Below are 19,098 nucleotides of genomic sequence, written 5' to 3' on the forward strand. Positions count from 1 at the left end.
CACCGCAATAAAGAGGAGCCCCTGCTTGCCACAGCTGGAGAAAGCCCCTGAGCACCGACAAAGGCCTTGTGCAGCAAAAAATAAATCTTTGTTAAAGTAAATAAAGCCACTTGTTAAAAAAGAAAAAAAAAAAAGAATGAACCCTAGGTCTGGAGGTCTAGCTGGGTGTAGGGTGGAGCCATTTACTGAGATGGGAACAGGTAGGGGTGGAAGGGTAGCTGGGTATATGGTTCTGGCACTCAGCGAAGCGGTCAGGCTAGAAGTGTGAGCCTAGAGCCATCAGTGATTGGATAGCCAGGGAAGCCAGGAAGCTGGACCACATCACTTAGGAGGAAAGAGCAGCAGGTTCTTTCCACGACCTCAGGCTGTTTGCAACAGCAGGTCAGCCCCCGGGGCCCTTCTGGCCTGGGGTCAGAGAGATGATGACACACCATTAACACAGGGGTCTGACTGAGTGCGGACCTGGCGAGGGGATCAGTAGGGGCAGACGCTGGGCAAATCCCCCAGACCTGTCATCCCTCTGCAAACACAGGCCCCTTTCCTGAATGTGGATTCCACACAGGTTCAAGAGTTTTGCTGGGGAAATAAAATAATTGGGCAATCAGCCAGAAAAAAGCCAATGTGGATTGGGAGGCTTCTTACAATGGGCTGTTAGCCCTCATGGGTAATCTTTGTCATGCAGAGGAAGGAGCCTGGCTTCCGGCTGAGGATCTGGGGAGAGTCTGGCCTTTTACGATTGGATTTGTCCTGACTTCCCTGGTGGTCCAGTGGTTAAGACTCTCCCTTCCAATGTGTGCGTGTTGAGGGGGGGGTGGGGCGGGGGGGGGAGGAGTTTAATCCCTGGTCAGGGAGCATGCTTCATGGTCCAAAACCCAAAACATAAAACGGAAGCAATATTGTAACAAATCCAATAAAGAGTTTAAAAATAGTCCACACTAAAACACCCTCTTTTTTTAAAAAAAAAAACAAAAGGTAGTAAAGTCAGATCTGCTGTCCTGGAGGACAGGAGGTGAGAGCGAGCAGTGAGGATGGGGAAACACTCAGTACCCCTGACTGAGGGCCTGAGGTTGAGGACACTAGGGGGATGGGTGGTGGGAGCCATGATCACCCTCCTGTCTCTAGAGCCCAGGATCTGACCCCCAACCAGAATCCAAGCTGCTAGCTGCGGCCTAGTAAGAAGACATGAGGGTCAGAGGTCATCTCAGGGGCTTGGTCAATGGGACTGAGCTGGACCTGGACTCAGAACCAAAGAGGACTTAGCTCAGTGAAGGGTGGAGCCCAGGAGCGGATTCCCTCCTAGATTAGAGCCCAGCATCTGAGGGGGCTCCAGGAGGGGTTCCCCGCCTGGTGCAGACACACTGTGTGTGACCCAGAGACATCCCTAGGCCCAGGTGCCCTGGCTACCCCAATCCTGCACCCATCGGCCTACTGATCCCAGACCTGGGAGCCCATGTAGCTCCTTGGGGGTCTCCAGACATGACCCTGGGTAGGCAGTGAGGCATCCTTGTCCTCCAAAGCAACTTGGCCTCAGTGTCAGCTGGGCCAGCACTTCCCAGGGGTTCCCTGGGCTAAGGAGGGGTGCGGCCAGGGAAGGACTAAGAACCCAGGTTTCGGTTCATCCAGACCTTCCAGCTGAGGGTGGGTCCTGGGTTCAGTCCTTGCTGTGCCACTCATCAACTGTGTGGCCTTAGATGGGTTTTCTACCCACTTCAATATAAGTCTCCCTCTACAACATGGGAATAATGTACTTTTCTTAATCCTGCTGCACCGCACAGCTTGTGGTTTCTTAGTTCCCTGACCAGGGATTGAGCCCAGACCCTCGGCAGTGAAAGTGCCAAGTCCTAACTACTGGACCTCCAGGGAATTCCCAATACTGAAATATGCTCTTTTTTTTGGACAAAAAACATGTCAGTATTAATGGAGAGGTCATCAGAGTGCCTTGCACAGCAGTACCCCCCCATGCGTGCGCGCGCGCGCGCGCGCGCACACACACACACACACACACACACACACACACACACACGGTGCTCAGTAAATGGTAGGGGTCTCTCAACTGATACTTACTTACAATGTTTATCTTTTAAAAATTTTAAGTTAACAATGTCTTTGCATTATTTTATAGTTAATACACACAGTACGAAAGTCAAAAGATACAAAGGCGTTTGTGAAAAATGTTAGCCTGTGGGTCCTCCCTGTCCTCCAGAGCAGCTTGGCCTTGGCATCACAGGGCTGGCCCTTCTGTGGGGCTCCCTGAGCTGAAGTGGGGGTTGGGGGGGAACTAAGGACCCACGTTCAGTTTCATCCACACCTTCCAGCTGAGGGTGGGTCCTGGCTTCAGTGTTCACTGAGCCACTCTCTGGCGTGAGACCTCAGGAGAATCACTGCGCCCCCCTCTGACAGCTGTCTCTGGTCAACTGGGTGAGGCAGAGAGGGGCCCGACTTCTGCAAGGAGGGCCAGGAAGGACACCTCTGCAACCAGATAATAATTGCTGGTCTTGACTGTTTACTCTGAGCCATACTTCACTGAACGCTCACCATGAGCTTGCACAATATGTATTATTAGTGTTCCTATCTCACAGATAAAGAAACCAAGGTGCGGGCAAGGTGATGAACTTGTCCAAGGTCACTGGCCAGGACTGGCTCCCCTCAGTGCTCTCATTAGCAATCTATGGCCTTGGACCAGGGTCTTCACTGCTCTGAGCCTTTGGTGTTCAGTGTCAACAATGTCTTCCTCCCAGGGTGTGAAGGAGAAATGGGAGGGGAGTGAAGCAAATTGAGATCCCAGACCTGCTGGGGCGAGGTTGTGGAACAGCATTTAGGGAATCCTTGGGCTGCCCCCATCACCACATTTCTGGCACTGAACCCAAGCTTCCTCTTGAATCCACTGCCCTTTTGTCTCCTTACCTGTCCCCAGGATACAGAGAAGGGGGAGAGTCATCAGTAAACATTTCTCTTTTTTTTAGTTCTATCAGTTTATTGCTACCAACCCATCTCCCTCCACCCTCATACATGCATGCTCAGTCATGTAACCCCATAGACTGCAGCCCACCAGGCTCCTCTGTCCATGGACTTTTCCAGGCAAGAATACTGGAGTGGGTTGCCATTTCCTTCTCCGGGTAAACACTTCTTAATTAACAGAAGAGAGGGAGGCAGGAAGAGGAATGTATGGAGACAAACTACTTCTAGAAGTTCCTTCTTCAGGGCAAGATTTGAGGATAGAGACTAGTTTATGTGGGTGTTTTTCTTTCTGGACATTTTTCATTTGGGTTGGGGGGGCACAAATAAGAGACTAATACTGATAACAACTCTTTCAGGGGAAAAATAAAGAAAGAAAATAGAAAAGAAAGGGAGAGGGTAAGTAAGAGAAAACAACTTGTGTCACAATCACAACTGTGCTTTTCTGAATCCAGAAAACTCTTGTCTTTTTTTTTTCTTCTTAATTTTTCTTTTCCTTTTGGCCATACCGCATGACATGTGGGATCTTAGTTCCCCAACCAGAGATCTAACCCACACCTTCTTCATTGGAGTTTTACCACTGCACCACCAGGGAAGTCCCCAGAAAAGTCTTGTCTTTATAATGGAGAGGCATGTTTGGACTCTACTGCTGGGCAGGGGTGCGAGGTGAGGAGGAGTTAGAGGGGAGTTTGCTGCTGCTGATGGAAAAAGACAGGCAACAGCTCACCATCAATGGACTCACTTTTGTCCCTCGGACAAAGCCTGCCTACTGTGTGGTGTGACCAACCACAGACAAGGATGCGGGGAAGTTGCCCTCACCATATACTCTCCAGGTGTTTGCTCCAACAAAAAATGTTCATTGACAGATGGAGCCTTAAGCCGTTAAGAAGAACAAAACAAACAAATACACAGAACCAAACAAAACCAAGCCTGTTTGGATCTCTGTCTAGAGGCTTCTCTGTGCAGGTAAACATGGCTGTTCTGCACACATAACCGATTCCAGAGCCTCCCAGGTCTTCTGCACTCTTGTCCTGGACAGAGTTAGAGCTCCCCCAGTAAGGCCCACCACAAAGGAAGGAAAAGATGAACTCTTGGGTACATCTTTAATGTTGGAGGGAAATGGCAGGACTGCTCCCTGCAGTGGGAGCAACGGTAGGCAGTGAAGGAGATTCTGTCGCTTTGATCTGGGCCTGGATTTGATCTGAGTGGCACAGCCACCCCATCCCCTCCAGCTGCCCAGCCTGCCCAGCCAAGACCCGGCCCTAGAAAATGGGTGGCCGGCTCACCATGCAACCGCGTCTCCTCTGAGCTCCACTCGCTTGGTCTGGTGTCAATCCCCTTGCCCTCTCAGATGGCATAGAGAAGGGACACTTAGGGAGCTGGAGGTCTTGGCTCACGGCAAGAACCTCAACGGCTCTGGCAGCCGTTGTACCCTGGGAGACCCCAACCCAGGGCTGGGGGGAGACTGTGGAGGCCACATCTCTGCCAGAGGCCCACGGGCTTGGCAGCATGGGTGGTGGAGGAGTCTGGGGCGGGCGCACTCACTCGGGCAGGAGACAGTGCTCCCTGTATTAGGGGAGGGAGCCGCCCTGGCCAGGCACCACAGTAACCATCTGCGTGAGTTATTTTATGACAGGAGGCCCCAGTGAGGAACACGGAACGAACACACCACCACCAACCGGAAGAGTTCGGGGAAGGTCAAAAGGTGACACCACTGTCTGACCGCCTCCCAGAATCCTCTCGCTGGCATCCATCATGGCTGAGCAATGCGTGCGCCACCAGGCAGGACTCTGGGTCAGAACGACTGGCCAAAGACAACCTGGAAACTGATCCCATCACCACAGAACCTGAGACTGCGGACAGACTGTGGCAGAGCCGTTCTCCTGGGCTCCCTTCCCCTAACTGCCCTCCACCCGGGTGCCCCTTCCCAGTAAAATCTGTTGCTTTGTTAGCATGTGTGGCTCCTCAGACGATTCCTTTCTGAGTGTTAGACAAGAACCCACACTCAGGCCCTGGAAGGGGTCCCCTTTCCTGCAACATCTGGAGCTCGCAGGGCAGTGTTGGGATGGCTTGGGGATTGTAGCCTCCCTGGGACTCTCATGGGCTTTGAATATGGGGACATAGGTGGTCTGACAACTCCCCCCACCTGCCCCCACTTCCTCTTCCTGTCAGCTCTCATCCAGGAGACAAAAGGGCCAAACGAGGCTCTGTGGGCTGGGAAGTTGCCCTTCCTCCTGCCACTGCTGTCCAGTCACCCCATGCTGCTCTCCCTTCCCTCTGAATACACCCCTTTCCCCACGGCCAGCCCCCTCCCCGAAAGCCTCCCGGCGGGAGCAAGTGTCCACCCACCGTCCTGTGGGTCAGGGTACAGCACATCACTCAGCGCAGGCCTGGGTCCTAAGCCTGGACACCCTTCCTCCAGGCCTCTATGGTTGGCTTCTGGTGAAAGGGCTGTGGAAAGGCGGTTGCCAGGCCAAAGCTACGAGGCTACAGACAGACTTTGTTCTGGGCCTGTGGCTGGGAAAGAGTTCCCCCAGGGTGGACTCCCACACCACTGACCTTGGCCTGCACCAGAAATTGCAGAAAAGCCTCTTCTTCCTGAAGGACAAACCCTCCCCCCAACTCAATGCCCTCTCTCAGGTAAGCTTAATATCACTCTCCCTTTCAAGGAACTTTTTTTTTTTTTGGCTGCTCCAAATGGCATGTGGGATCTTGGTTCCCTGACCAGAGATCAAACCTGCACCACCTGCATCAGAAGGGTGGAATCTGAACCACTGGACCACCAGGGAAGTCCTCTAAGAACTTCTTACCGAAATTCCTGTGTTCATCACAGAGCATGTATTGAAGGAGGCACCCAGCGCTGAGGTGATAGATCGATGACTCACACAGTCCACTCCTTACAACTCAGCTTCTGTGTCCTCCCTTCTACACATCAGAACTGCCTGACCACGAGAACATGATTGTATGTTTCTCTCTAACAGGAGACACTTGTCCTTCCTACCTGTGCAGCAACTCTATCTCGGCTCCAAAGATTAGAAGACTCATCATCCCAACGGTTATTGTATCGATCACAGGCTGTTAGTTCCTCCTCAAGTTTGGTCATGGTCTCACTGAAAATTCTGTTTCCTAAAGTTAACCTTCAATAACTCATGTACAGAGACCTCTCTGGTAGTCTAGTGGCTAAGACTCCGCAACTAAAAAATTCTGAGTGCAGCAACGAAGACCCAGTGCAGTGAAATAAATACTTTTAAAAAAGAAAAAGAATAACTTATGTATATAATTTTTTAAAGATGGGTAAGGGAGAGAGGGGAATGATTACTTTATACAAAACAATACACTCGGACTTCCTTTTGGGCCAGTGGCTAAAACTCCATGCTGCCACTGCAGCGGCCACATGTTCTATCTCTAATCTCTGGTCAGGGAAGTTCTCTAGGTCATGCAGTACTGCCAAAAAAAAAAAAAAAGCCAAACCAAACAAAAAACAAGCATAGAGAGATTGTGCAAAGCTGTCAGTGACCCACCCTTTTAAAGGGATGATTACACTAAATGAGGCCCCTAGGGTGGGTTCTAACTCAATCTGACTGGTGTCCTTCTAAGGAGAGGACATTTGGACACGTGGAGAGACACCAGGGATGTGTGGACACAGAGGAAGACCATGTGGGCACACAGCGAGAAGGCTGCCATCTGCAAGCCAAGGGGCAAGGCCTCAGAAGAAACCAAATTTGCTGGCACCTTGATCTTGGACTTCCAGCTTCCAGACTGAAGAAACAAATTTCTGCCGATTTAAAGCCTCCCCCTCCCCTCCCCTAACACAACATTTTGTTATAGCAGCCAGAGCAGCAGCCTGAGACAACCTTCCTCAGAAGGTGGTTGCACAAAACTGTTCCAACCTCCCCTGACTGACAGGGATTGAGATACATTCTGATTTCACAGAGGCAAGTGTGTCAGAATTTGAATCGATCGGTGGGTGGGTGGGTGGGAATGTGGATAGGGAGATGATGGGGGCAGCGATATATGCCAGAGTGGAAGAGACTTTCTACTGTACCCTTTAAAAAATAGGCTTACTTTGTGGCTCAGCTGGTAAAGAATCTGCCTGCAACGTGGGAGACCTAGGTTTGATCCCTGGGTTGGGAAGATCCCCTGGAGAAGGGAAAGCCTACCCACTCCAGTATTCTGGCCTAGAGAATTCCATGGACTGTATAGTCCAAGGGGTTGCAAAGAGTCGGACACAACTAAGCAGCTTTCACTTCACTTGCAAAATAGAGGACTTCCCTGGTGGTCTAGTGGTTAAGAATCTGCCTACCAAGGCAGGGGACACGGGTTTGATTCCTGGTCCGGGAGGGTTCCACATGCCGTGGATCAACAAAGCCTGTGTGGCACAACTACTGAGCCTGCACACTGCAACTACTGAAGCCCACTCACCTGGACCACCCGTGGTCCACAATAAGAGAAGCCACCACAACGATAAGCCTGCGTGCTGCGACTGGAGAGCAGTCCCCAGCTCACCGCAACTAGAGGAAGCCCGTGTGCAGCAACGAGGACCCAGGTGGCCAAAAAACAAATAATTAGAAATTATTATTTTTAATTATAGAATTGTATTTAACTATAATAATTCTAATAATAAAATTATAATTTGAAAAGGGGATATGGGTCACAATGATAGATTAGCAAGATTCATGTGGTGGGGAAAATATCTGACTGTCTCTGGGAAGCTGAAGTAGGAGACGAGCAGCAAAGTCACAGAGGCTGACATTTTTCACAAACACCTTTGATCTTTGGACTTTTGTGCTATGTGTATTAACTATATAATAATGCAGAAATGTTGTTAACGTAAAATTTTAAAAAGTTTAACATCATAAGTTAGTATCATTTGAAAAATCCTTACCATTTATTGAGCACCTATTTTGTGTGTGTGTGTGTGTGTGTGTGTGTGTACGGGAGTGCTGTGCAAGGCACTCTGATGACCTCTCCATTAATACCGACAAGTATTTTGTCAAAAAAAAAAGAGCGTATTTCAGTATTGGGAATTCCCTGGAGGTCCAGTAGTTAGGACTTGGCACTTTCACTGCCGAGGGTCTGGGCTCAATCCCTGGTCAGGGAACTAAGAAACCACAAGCTGTGCGGTGCAGCAGGATTAAGAAAAGTACATTATTCCCATGTTGTAGAGGGAGACTTATATTGAAGTGGGTAGAAAACCCATCTAAGGCCACACAGTTGATGAGTGGCACAGCAAGGACTGAACCCAGGACCCACCCTCAGCTGGAAGGTCTGGATGAACCGAAACCTGGGTTCTTAGTCCTTCCCTGGCCGCACCCCTCCTTAGCCCAGGGAACCCCTGGGAAGTGCTGGCCCAGCTGACACCAAGGCCAAGTTTCTTTGGAGGACAAGGAGGACCCGTTGACCACCCAGGGTCATGTCTGGAGACCCCAAGGAGCCACATGGGCTCCCAGGTCTGGGATCAGTAGGCCGATGGTTGCAGGATTGGGGCAGCCCAGGGCATCTGGGGCTGGGGCTCAGGGTGTTTCTGGAGCACCACAGCAGTGCCTCCCTCATCAGGAAGGGGATAGGAGTCCCTTCCCCCTCAGATGCCGGGCTCTAATCCAGAAGTGAACCCACGGTCAGACTCCAATCTTCACTGACCTCACAGCTCCCTTTGGTTCCAGGCCTAGGCTCTGGTCCAGCTTGTCCCCATCCGCAGAGTCTGCAGGATGACCTCTGACCTCACATTTTCTCACAGCCTTCAGTGGGCAGTCTGGACAAAACCAGCCTGTAAGAGATAGGAGGGTGGTCGTGGGCACCTGGCCCTGCTCCTTACCTGCCCTCCTGCCTCAGTCCCTGTCATCCATCTTTCCAGGACTCTCTGGGGGCCGGGTCTGTGGCCCCCACCTCAAGACAGCCGGTCCATTGCCCTCCATCCTACCCTCAGGTCTGGGCAAGGTCCAAATTGGTCCTTCAACGGGGTGAAAGTAAAAGTGTTAGTTGCTCAGTTGTGACCAACTCTTGCAGCTCCATGGACTGTAGCCCGCCAGGTTCCTCTGTGCATGGAATTCTCCACGCAAGAATATTGGAGTATGCCCTTCTCCAGGGACTCTTCCTGACCCTTCCTGACCCAGAGATCAAACCTGGGTCTCCCACATTGCAAGCAGATTCTATACCACCATCTGAGCCACCGAAAGCCCAAACCCTCTATTCCCTTAGCCCCTTTCCTCCTTCCAGACAGATCTACCTCAGGGGCCACTAAGCATCTCCAGCCAACCTGACCTGGCAGGGTGTTGGGCCAGACACAGGTGAGAGTGGAAGTGGGGGAAGCCTGGCTCCTTCTTCTGCATGACAAAGGGTGGGGGCTGCCCTCCCTGCCTGACGGCTAATCAGCCCATTGTCAGAAGTCTCCCAATCCACACTGGCTTTTTCTTTTTCTCTTTGGCCTCTGGCTAGGGTTGCCAGATTTAGCAATTAAAAATATGGGACTCCTGGTGAAAGGTGAAATTTGAATTTCAGATAAACAACAAATGATGTGCTAAAGTATGTCCCAAATTGTGTTCTGTATTTTATCTGGCAGCCCTACCTCCTGGCTGATGGCCCAATTGTTTTACTTCCCCACTAAAACTCCTCTACCATGCAAATCCACATTCATTTGGTGAAGCCTCAGGAAATTGAAGGGCATGCCCCCTACCCACACCGAGCCCCCGGTCACCTGGGTTGAGTCCACTTGGCTGTTCAATCCTCCTGCTCAGAGGATTGAACAAGGACTCTGGCTGGAAACAGCTGGAGGTTGTGGAAAGAGCTGTGGGCTAGGAATCAGACTTGACTTCATGCAGGCATCCATCATTAACTGTTGTGAGCCAGGGGTATTGTTGCATCTCTGAGCCTTGGTTTTCTTAGCTCAAAAATTGGTGGAGGGAACAGGCAGGATGGTTTTTCAACTCCAATCTCTGAATCTGCGAACAGCCAGGGAGAAGGAGAGGATGAAGTTCCTTATTGGACAAAACTCCATTGGTAATAAATTACCTCAGGCTCTCTTGTCTAGGAAGGTCACCCCTTCCCCCCTAAGCACTGGGAAAAACATTGGGTTTTCCAATTGTGGACAGCCCAGGAGCTCAACAGCCCCCAGGAGTCCTTTGAGCACCAGGCTTAGATGCTCTTCCTTGTAGGCAGAATCGGTCCTTAGCCAGAGAGCCAAGGTGTTGGTGTGCACACAGAGTAGCTGTAGCAAGAATCAGGACTCTAAGTCCACACCAGGGACTGGAGTTTGCTCTGTGACTGAGGGATAGGGAAGAAAGCACATAGAGATCCTTGCCTCTTCTTCAGGGAACAAGCTTTTTAATTTAACTGGTCCGGCAACCCCCAGCCAAGGTAGAGGCACCTGACCACAATAATACCATCTGTTCACAGTCTAGACAGCCCCCTCCTCAGGCTCAGGGACCTGTCTGGATGCTGAGCTCCCAGGAGGTCTGAGGGGTGTGACCTCCCTTCCTCCCAGCCTCTCCCCCCTCCCACCATCCTGGCCCAGCCCAGGGCTGCTATAAAGCTGGCCCAGCCTGGCTCTCAGCACACCCCACTGCTGGGACCCTCCTGGAGCCTCCTCCGGAGACATGTCCACTCCGCCCCTCCTTCTCCCCAGCAGTGCCATGCGGCCCCTGTGGCTCTGCTGGGCCCTCTGGGCGCTGCCCCTGGCTGGCCCCGGGGCGGCCCTGACTGAGGAGCGGATCCTGGACAGCCTGCTGCAGCAGCTGCACCTCAGCGAGGTCCCCATCGTGGACAAGGCCGCCGTGGAGGGGCTGGTCATCCCCGCCCACGTGAGGGCCCAGTACGTGGCCCTGCTGCAGCGCAGCCACGGGGCGCGCTCCCGGGGGAAGAGGTTCAGCCAGAACTTCCGAGGTGAGGCCCGCCCTCCTGCTGCAGCCTGGTCCTCGTGGTGGTGGTGGTAGCTGTCTGGGGTGCAGCGTCCACAGGGCGGTGAGGGGAGACCATGGCCTGTGAGGACGGTGGGCCTGGGCTCCTGGTCTCTGTCTGCACTGAGGACCCCGCCTCTCAGGGCCAGGAGGAGCTGGGCCCCCTGGACTGGCTGACAAAGCCAAGGCAAGAACAGGGAATCATGGGGCAGGAAGCGAAGTGGAAAGAAGAAAGTTAGAGAAGAGAAGACAGATGGTCAAGGTGCCTTTGTGCTAGGGGACAAAGAGGCTGGCCTCCGCAGAGTGTTGCCTTAGAGAGAATGGACCTCTGCGTTCAGTTTTCAGCTCTGATATTTGTTTTTGGACAAGTCTCCCAACAACTCTTGTGTTTCTTGAAATGAAATGAAATTAGCTTTGACTACTTCCCAGAGTTGTGGGTATTCTCATGAGATGGAAGGTACCAGGTCTGAGTCCTATGGCAGCCTCTCACTTCCCCAGGGCTGGGGCTCACCTCCTCGAAACCCACAGATAGACCAGGCCAGGCGCCTGGGGAGATGAGGAGGCTGGTGCTGGACACCTCAGCAGGGTGACTGCTGGCAGCCATGGGGCTGGCTGATCAGGTGCCAACCTGGAGCCTCAGGTGCTGGGGACGGATTGCTGGGGCCTCTGAAGCGCGTGTTGTGCCTGACCTCACCATTTCCCTCAGGGCTTGGTAATTCCACAAAAATTGCCCCTGTTCCTTTTCACTGGCAAGAGTTCCCTCACCAGGCAGGGAAATGAAAGTAAATTCAGAGCTCTTTCTCTGCCTCTTAGGAAAAGCAGGTTTCAGCTGGTGACTGTAGATTTTCACTGGCTGGTCCTCAGCCTTCCACCCTCGATTCCCACTCCTGCTCCTTTGCCTAAAGAAGCCTGCAGGTCTGCAGTCTTCACTCAGAGTCCCAGCCCTTGCTCAGTATCCCAAAGCTGCCCCTCCCCTCACTAGTGGTGAGGGGGGTCACCACTAGTACACAAGCCCCAACCCCAGATGATGGTTTTGGAGAGCCTGCTTGACCCTAACAGTTTTTCCAGGAGTGGAGGTGCTCTGTTTCCGGCCTGGCCCATCAGTTTCCCAGCCTCCAAACTCTCCCTGGGGATTCCTGGGGAAACCCTGTTCGCTCGCCCTGAGCCCTGCACCCTGCACCCTCAGAGCTCGCCTGGTGCTCGGAGGGGCCCCGCTGACTCCGCTCCTGTCCCCAGAGGTGGTCGGCAGGTTCCTGGCATCCGAGGCGTCCTCGCATTTGCTGGTGTTCGACATGGAGCAGCGGCTGCCGCCCCGCAGCGAGCTGGTGCAGGCCGTGCTGCGCCTCTTCCAGGAGCCGGTCCCCAGGGCCGCGCTCCGCAGACACGAGCGCCTCTTCCCGCGCAGCGACCGCGCCCGGGTCACCGTCCAGTGGCTGCACGTCCGCGACGACGGCTCCAACCGCACCGCCCTCATCGACTCCAGGTGCGGAGGTCGCGGCTGCGGTGTGGGGCTGGCGGGGAGGGAAGGAGGGCTGGGCCCGGGCGGGAGGAGGGGCGGCTCGGTCCCGGCGGGGACACGCGGGAGCGGGTGGGAGAGGTGCCGCCCCCGGGGCCACGCCGGGCAGTCCCAGGCCCCACGCCTGAGCGCGGGCCTGTGTCTCCCTGCGTGCGGTGTCGCAGGCTGGTGTCCATCCACGAGAGCGGCTGGAAGGCCCTGGACGTGACCGAGGCGGTGAACTTCTGGCAGCAGCTGCGCAGCCCCCGGCAGCCGCTGCTCCTGCAGGTGTTGGTGCAGCGGGAGCACCTGGGCCCGCTGGCCTCCAGCGCCCACAGGCTGGTGCGCTTCGCCCCCCAGGGGCCGTCGAGCGGCCGGCAGGGGGAGCCCCAGCTGGAGCTGCGCACCCTGGACCTCAGGGACTACGGGTAGGTGCTGTGGGTCACTGCGGGTGGACCTGTTTTGAAACGGGCAACTTTACAGGGTGCTGTGGGAATGAATGAATACATAAAATATCTCCTTCCACTCTTGGGAGTAATGTCAGCTCTAATTATTATTTTGGGGGTTATTTCTAGTTATCCATCCTTATGACAAATATCTAACATTTTGAACATAATGAGAGATAGATCATAAATCTTTCCAGGTGTGCCACTAGGTCTCACCCTGGGATCCATGACCCCTGCCCTCTCAGCTGACTTCTGACTCTGCCTCTCTTTGCTCCCCACAGAGCTCAGGGAAACTGTGATCCTAAGGCACCGGTGACTGAGGGCACCCGCTGCTGCCGCCAGGAGACGTACATTGACCTGCAGGGGATGAAGTGGGCTGAGAACTGGGTCCTGGAGCCCCCAGGCTTCCTGACCTATGATTGTGTGGGCACCTGCCAGCAGCCCCCAGAGTCCCTGACCTTCAAGTGGCCTTTTCTGGGGCCTCGACAGTGCATCGCCTTGGAGACGACCTCGCTGCCCATGATTGTCAGCATCCAGGAGGGAGGCCAACTCCAGCCCCAAGTAGTCAGCCTGCCCAACATGAGGGTGCAGACATGCAGCTGTGCCTGGGACGGGGTGCTTGTACCAAGGAAGTTGGAGCCGTAGGTGTGGGGTATAGTCATCAAAGGACTTGGCTTGTGTGTGTTGAAACTGTTCTGGGCACCAGAAGAGATGGGGATGGCTGAACTGATGATGGCACGTGCTCTGCGCTTCGTACTGAGTTCTGATCAGTCAGCTCGCCTTCTGATTTTTGTTTCTCAGGAACAAGACTCCCTGGACACTGGGAGCCCCTGCCCAATCTTCTCTCTTCGACATTTTTTCACTGCACTGTATTCTAAGCACTTACCTGTGTAGATTTTGTAACCTAAGAAGAGAAACCCCGATTTGTCATTGTTTCCTTGTCATCTTATTGGACCTGGGCTGAGCTCCGTGGTATGGCTGGGAGATACAGTTGCTGCTCTGGGCTTAAAAATCTATAGTAAATAGAGGTTGTGCATACCTAACTCAAATAATAAGGGTATTCTGCAAGAAACAAATAAAATACATTTTATTCTGTTTTACCCAGAACCCTGCAAATTGTGAGGGAACAGAAAGTTCTATAGGAATTAGGTCAACCAGATTAGAAAACTAAGGAAAAGACTTTAAAAGACTTGTTCAAGGTCTCAGTTAAGTGATACAGGATGCTAGGATTGGAATGCATTGATTCTAACGTGCCTGTCCTCTTAAGACTGAGGAAGAACTTTTTTTTTTTTTTGTCATTGCTGTTGCTATTTTTACTTCTCTGGGCACAGGGAGTGAGCTTTATTTCAATTCTAATTGATACAAAATTTTTAAAATCTGTGATCAAAATAATCATCTACAAGAATGATAAAATGCTGATGTAAGATTTTAGAATGCCAAGATTACACTGGCTTTAAACTGAGTTTGATACAGGGTTCAGGCCTGGGACATGGTTTTCTTGGATTCCTTGCTTATCTTTACAGCTCAAATTAACTATAAATTCTACATCCTCTAAATTTCCATTTTCTTCTCTATCAGATAGGAACAATCCTTGACTTCTCTGTACTTCTACTGGAAATTTAAGGAAGTAGTGTTTTTATAAGCACTCCACATGCTGCCTGACACATAGTGGGGCTATGGTTATCTCACCTCACCTGTTGATCTGTCTAACCTCTTGATTTTGAAACAACCTACTGAAAGTCAATTTAGAAATACCTTCCCTCTCTGAAATCAAGGATCCTGACTTTTCGTCAGTGTCTCCACCAATGTAATCACTGGGGTTAGAACCTTACACTTCCCTGGACCCCACAGCACAGATCAGGGGTGGCTGCATTCATTGAGGAAGGGGAAGAATAAAGACACAAGGTGGAGGATATGAGGGGAAGAGAGTGGACAGAGTCCGTCTGAGGTGCCAGGGGGAAGCCCAGTGGCCACACGCAGGCACCTGCTGGAAGTCAGTTGTGGGTTCCTTGGCCGCTGGAGGGAACCGCAGGAGGAGAGATGGCCAGGCGCTCACAGGTAGGACAAGGGCTGTGCTGAGCACAGAGGTCAAGGGCAAACTCTGGAAATAACTAGTGACTGGGGGTTGGGGAGAAGGAGCAAGCCAGCAAATGGGTCAGAAAAGCACTGCTAGAGAAGCAGAAGACACCCCCGCCAGGCTCCCTCCAGAGATCCCCAGGCTGGCTGGGGAGGGAGATAAGGTGAATACATTTACCATGACAACAAAAGATGAAAGCCCAGAAATGGAAGAGAGGTCAGAGCCCTGCAAAGCTGTGCAGGTACTGAGTGCGGAGCTGTTCAGCATTCACAGATTTTTAGTGCTGGAACGGACCTGAGAGAAAGCTTTGGTCCAACCCCCTGCGGAAACGGAGGCCTGCGGAGGAGGGCAGATTGCTGCAGCCGGCGGGCTGTGCTCTTCGGTTTCACTGGGGGCGCTGTCCTCATTGAACGCCGACCTGTGTGTTGCCCAGAGCACACCCCGGCGCCCTCGGGGAGCTTACAGTCCAACTGCGGGGGCTGCCGCTCATAGGGAACTCTCTGGGACCCAGAGCTCAGCGAGCTGGGCTAGAACGGTGACCCTGGCGGCCCGGTATTGGCAGTTCCGGCTTTGGCTCCGGGGCACCGCCGAAAACACTGCGACTTCTATTTGGCGCCGAACGTAGGACCCCCCCCACCCCCGCGGCCCCCTCCCCCGCGCCGGCCCCAGGGCTTTCACTGTCAGGCTGTTCAGAAAGACAGCGGAGCCGTAGTTTTCCGCACTGGGAACCAGGTGACGACGGACTACGTGGAGCCGAGGTGCGGGCTGAGCCCACCAGATTTCCCTATCCCCCCCGCCCCCCTACTCCGCCCCGATACCGGCGGTCCTAAAAGCTGGGCTAGGAAATTCAGTGCACTACAGAAAAATCAAGAACTTTGGCCCATGCGCTGCCCGCGCCGCCCACGGATGTGACCACCCTGTACTAGGCCCGGGGCGCCCCAAGGTGTCTGTCGGGGGAAGGGGGACGCGCCGGGGGGCCGGGGAGGGGAATCAGCCCTGGCAGCACTCTCCTCGGTCCCAGGACACGAGCTGGCCGGAACGGGGCCTGCAGACTGCAGGGAGGAGCTGAGCGCACTCAGCAGTGGCCCCGCGCCGGGCCTGGACCCGGGCCTGGACGGAGGATCGCCCAGGGGCGCACGGCGCCGGGGGCGGGAGGCGGCGGCAGAGCTGACACCCACTAGGGCGTAGCTGCAAATTGGGCAAGCCGTGGACGCGGCTCTGCGCATGTGCAGGAGAGCGGGGAGTTTCACTTTATAACTTTTAAGTGGTCAGGACGCAGCCCCGCCCGACCAGGTGGAGCCAGACAACTTCTGGTCTGCCCGGGTCGCTGCGCCGCCGCTGCCGCCGCCGCAGGTAAAGAGGAAGGGGCGTTGAGAGAGGGGGATGACGCCTTCTTCCTTTCCCCGAGACCGGCAGGACCCGGGATCTACGCCCGGGTGCCACGTCTAGTGTCTGGTTCCGGGGTGCGGGCCTCTTGCCTCCGCAGCCCCAACTCCAGAGCAGGGGTGACCGAGTGGCTGGGAGGAGGGTGTCTGTCCCCGGGCTGCGCAGACCTCGCGCCCCGCTTCCAGCGCCGCGCCTGATGGCTTTACGCAACTTCCCAATCCAAGGCTCCAACTTTTCGCTTTTAAGGCTAATCCCTTTCTCTTCCCACCCTCTCTCTGGGGATTTGTCAGCTGGAATCGACCTCCCAGCCTAGCCCGGGGATCTCAGCCCAGGGGCTGTTTTTTCTCTATGCGAGGCCGGCCTGGGTAGGGGCTGAGTATCTGAGTCCCCTGCCCATGGGAAGGTAGAAACCACTCTCTGGAGTCCTGAGGAGGGAAGGTAGGAGTTTTGGAGGATAGGGGGAAGAAGAGAGCTCTGCTAAGAAACCAAAACCGTAGAGGTTCCAGTACCTGATAAGCCTGGCTACCTGAGACTCTGGGGTGGCCTCTCTTTCAGCCCAGTCAGTGTTCTGAGAAACAGGAGACCACAGGGGTATACAAAATGACACCCCTAACCCCCTTTGCTTCTTCTGAGCTGAAGTTGTGTGACTGTATCCAGCCCCTGAAGTGTAGAAGGTTTGAGGTTAAGCCAGTGGATTGTGCTCACCAGTCCAGGCCTAGTGTGTACAAAGGGGCTGTGTGTGGGGGCATCCTGAGGACCTTCTTGGGCCCTGGCTCAAGCAGAGTTGTGGACTGTTGCTGGGGATGAGGAAAGACTCCAGGTCATCTCTTATTGGAGAAATAACCCATATTTCCCTTCTCCTCCTCCATGCTTGCCTTTCTACTTCCCTCCTCTGACCCCTGTCGGAGAGTCCTGAGTCTGCTGCTATCTTGAGGTGGAGTATACAGAAGGAGAGGCTTCTTTCTGCCTTCACACACCTCTTGTCTGGGCTTCCCTGGTAGCTCAGATGGTAAAGAATCCACCTGTAATGCAGGAGACCTGGGTTCGATCCCTGGGTTGGAAGGTCCCCTGGAGAAGGGAATGGCTACCCACTCCGGTATTCTGGTCTAGAGACTCCCATGGACAGAGGAGCCTGGGGTCACAAAGAGTCAGACTCAACTAAGCAACTTTCACTTTCACTTCACTTCACCTCTTATTTGTTTAGTTTATGGGCAAAGATCTCCCTTGGGTGTTCATTGTACTCTAATGGGAAAAATGTCAGATGGGGTTTTGCTATCATGTTTCCCATTGTCTGGAGAGGTGACTTAAAAGCAGATTTGGAGTGCCCATGAGGGTTCAATGCTTTATGGGCATTGCCTCCCACTCTCACCCTGCAGGAAGCACATCATTGTCTCCATTTCACAGAGAAGGAAGTCAAGGCATGGAGTGGTGAAGCCACGTGGTGCTGGGAGCCTCACTTCAGAGTCTGCTCAGGGCTTCAGGCCACTGCAGTGGGACTCTGGGCCATTTCCCTAGTCCTCCACTGCTGGTGTCTGTGGAGGTGAATGGTTGTCCAGGTTCCTGGACCCTGTTTTGTGGGGCTTTAAGGAGAAGTTTGCAACCTGCCATCTAGAACATCAGAGTCTTCTCTTATGGCAGAGGGCCTGGAACTGTCGTCCTGCCATCGTAGTAACAAAGTCAGAAGATTTGGTGATGATAAAAATACCCTGAATTTGCAAGAGCTGATGATGCTCACACATTCTGCTCCTGTTTGTGGCAGGGAGGCACAGAGATCTTCTGGTGTGCTACAGGGGCCAGCAGCTGCCAGCTTGGATGGGCAGGAGGTTAGCATGGGTGGCTGACTTCTTTGGCAGTTTGTAGAATGGCCATCACATTGAGCCCTCTGTCCCCTCGCCACAACCAGACTCTGGGGTGTACGTGGGTTGAACTTTGAGTTGGGTCCTGAGTCACTTGCTGCTCACCTGACCCCAGGGCCTCAGCAGTATATCTTGGCTTTCCTGAATGAGATGATGAGCAGAGAGCTCACTAGAGAAGGGATGGATAAGACCAGGCATTCACAATGTGTATCTGACAAATATGGGATGACTGAACATGACCAGGCAGGGCACCCATGGCCACAGGGCCTAATTGCTGGTTTGGCCCCTGCCCAGTGCTATCAGTCTTTCAGCCACTAAGCCAGCTCTCTCCCAGTCACCACCAGCTGAGTCTCCTTTTCTGCCCCTCCTGCTCCTCCTGAGCCTGGGGGGGCTGCCCTGTGGTCAATATGTTGCCAGCTGCCCTCTCAGCATGCCCGTTGGGGAGGATGCAGGGGTTTGGCCCTGGAGGGACTGATGGTTCCGTAGTCTTGCAGACTTGTAACAGGTGGAGGCAGACCTCAACTAAGCAGAAAGGTCTGAGAGACACTGCGGCCCCCCAAAGCCATGCCCGCACCTGGAAGGCGCAGAGGGGACAGGCCACCTCTGAAGAGTCCTGAGGTTTCATCCCAGGCTGGCTGGCTGACCTCACCGAGTCCTTCTTATCAAACCTTGTTAAACCACCCGGGGAAGCCTGTTTGACTTAGAGGCGTAACTGGGGTGGAAAAGATGGGGAGGAGCCTAGGTCCCAGCTTCCCATTAGGCCTCTGCTCTCTCAAAGCTCCACACAAAGCAGAATTGGTGAGGCGCTCCCCACCACACCCCCTACCGCAGCAGCGCCTCTTGCCTTTGACAATGCTCCCTCTGTGACCATTTTATGGGGATATTTTTTTCCCCCACTTCACTATTCAGGCCTTCCTTGTTGGTTCTGTTGCATTCTTTTTTTTTTTTTTTCCTGATTCTAGTCTTTGGGGGACCTGGAGAAGCCTTCCCA

At 53.6% G+C, this 19,098-nt stretch overlaps 2 protein-coding genes across 3 annotated transcripts in view; both read left to right on the forward strand.

The window, feature by feature from the left end:
• Nucleotides 1–10,583: 10,583 nt before the first annotated feature.
• Nucleotides 10,584–13,849, forward strand: LOC120880345 (left-right determination factor 2-like). Of its 2 annotated transcripts, XM_040263666.1 has the most exons (5): nucleotides 10,584–10,833; nucleotides 12,084–12,114; nucleotides 12,214–12,330; nucleotides 12,528–12,770; nucleotides 13,070–13,849. In XM_040263666.1, the coding sequence occupies exons 1-5, from the start codon at nucleotides 10,584–10,586 to the stop codon at nucleotides 13,431–13,433; spliced, it is 1,005 nt and encodes a 334-aa protein (XP_040119600.1). In that variant the 3' UTR covers nucleotides 13,434–13,849. The 2 variants fall into 2 exon arrangements, with proteins under 2 accessions (XP_040119600.1, XP_040119599.1); XM_040263665.1 differs by having other exon boundaries at nucleotides 12,084–12,330.
• Nucleotides 13,850–16,120: 2,271 nt separating this feature from the next.
• Nucleotides 16,121–19,098, forward strand: part of TMEM63A (transmembrane protein 63A) — a 36,370-nt gene continuing 33,392 nt past the window's right edge. The window contains exon 1 of the mRNA XM_040263667.1: nucleotides 16,121–16,218. The gene's annotated coding sequence lies outside the window, so the exon portion shown is untranslated. The remainder of the gene's footprint in view (nucleotides 16,219–19,098) is intronic.

Source organism: Oryx dammah, unplaced genomic scaffold, assembly GCF_014754425.2.
Source record: "Oryx dammah isolate SB20612 unplaced genomic scaffold, SCBI_Odam_1.1 HiC_scaffold_21, whole genome shotgun sequence".
NCBI lineage: Eukaryota > Metazoa > Chordata > Mammalia > Artiodactyla > Bovidae > Oryx > Oryx dammah.

Coding starts and splice junctions, on each gene's coding strand:
- LOC120880345 (XM_040263665.1), top strand. CDS start 10,584: ATGCGGCCCCTGTGGCTCTGCTGGGCCCTCTGGGCGCTGCCCCTGGCT. Junction 10,834..12,083: donor GTTCAGCCAGAACTTCCGAG/GTGAGGCCCGCC, acceptor TCCTGTCCCCAG/AGGTGGTCGGCAGGTTCCTG. Junction 12,331..12,527: donor ACCGCCCTCATCGACTCCAG/GTGCGGAGGTCG, acceptor GCGGTGTCGCAG/GCTGGTGTCCATCCACGAGA.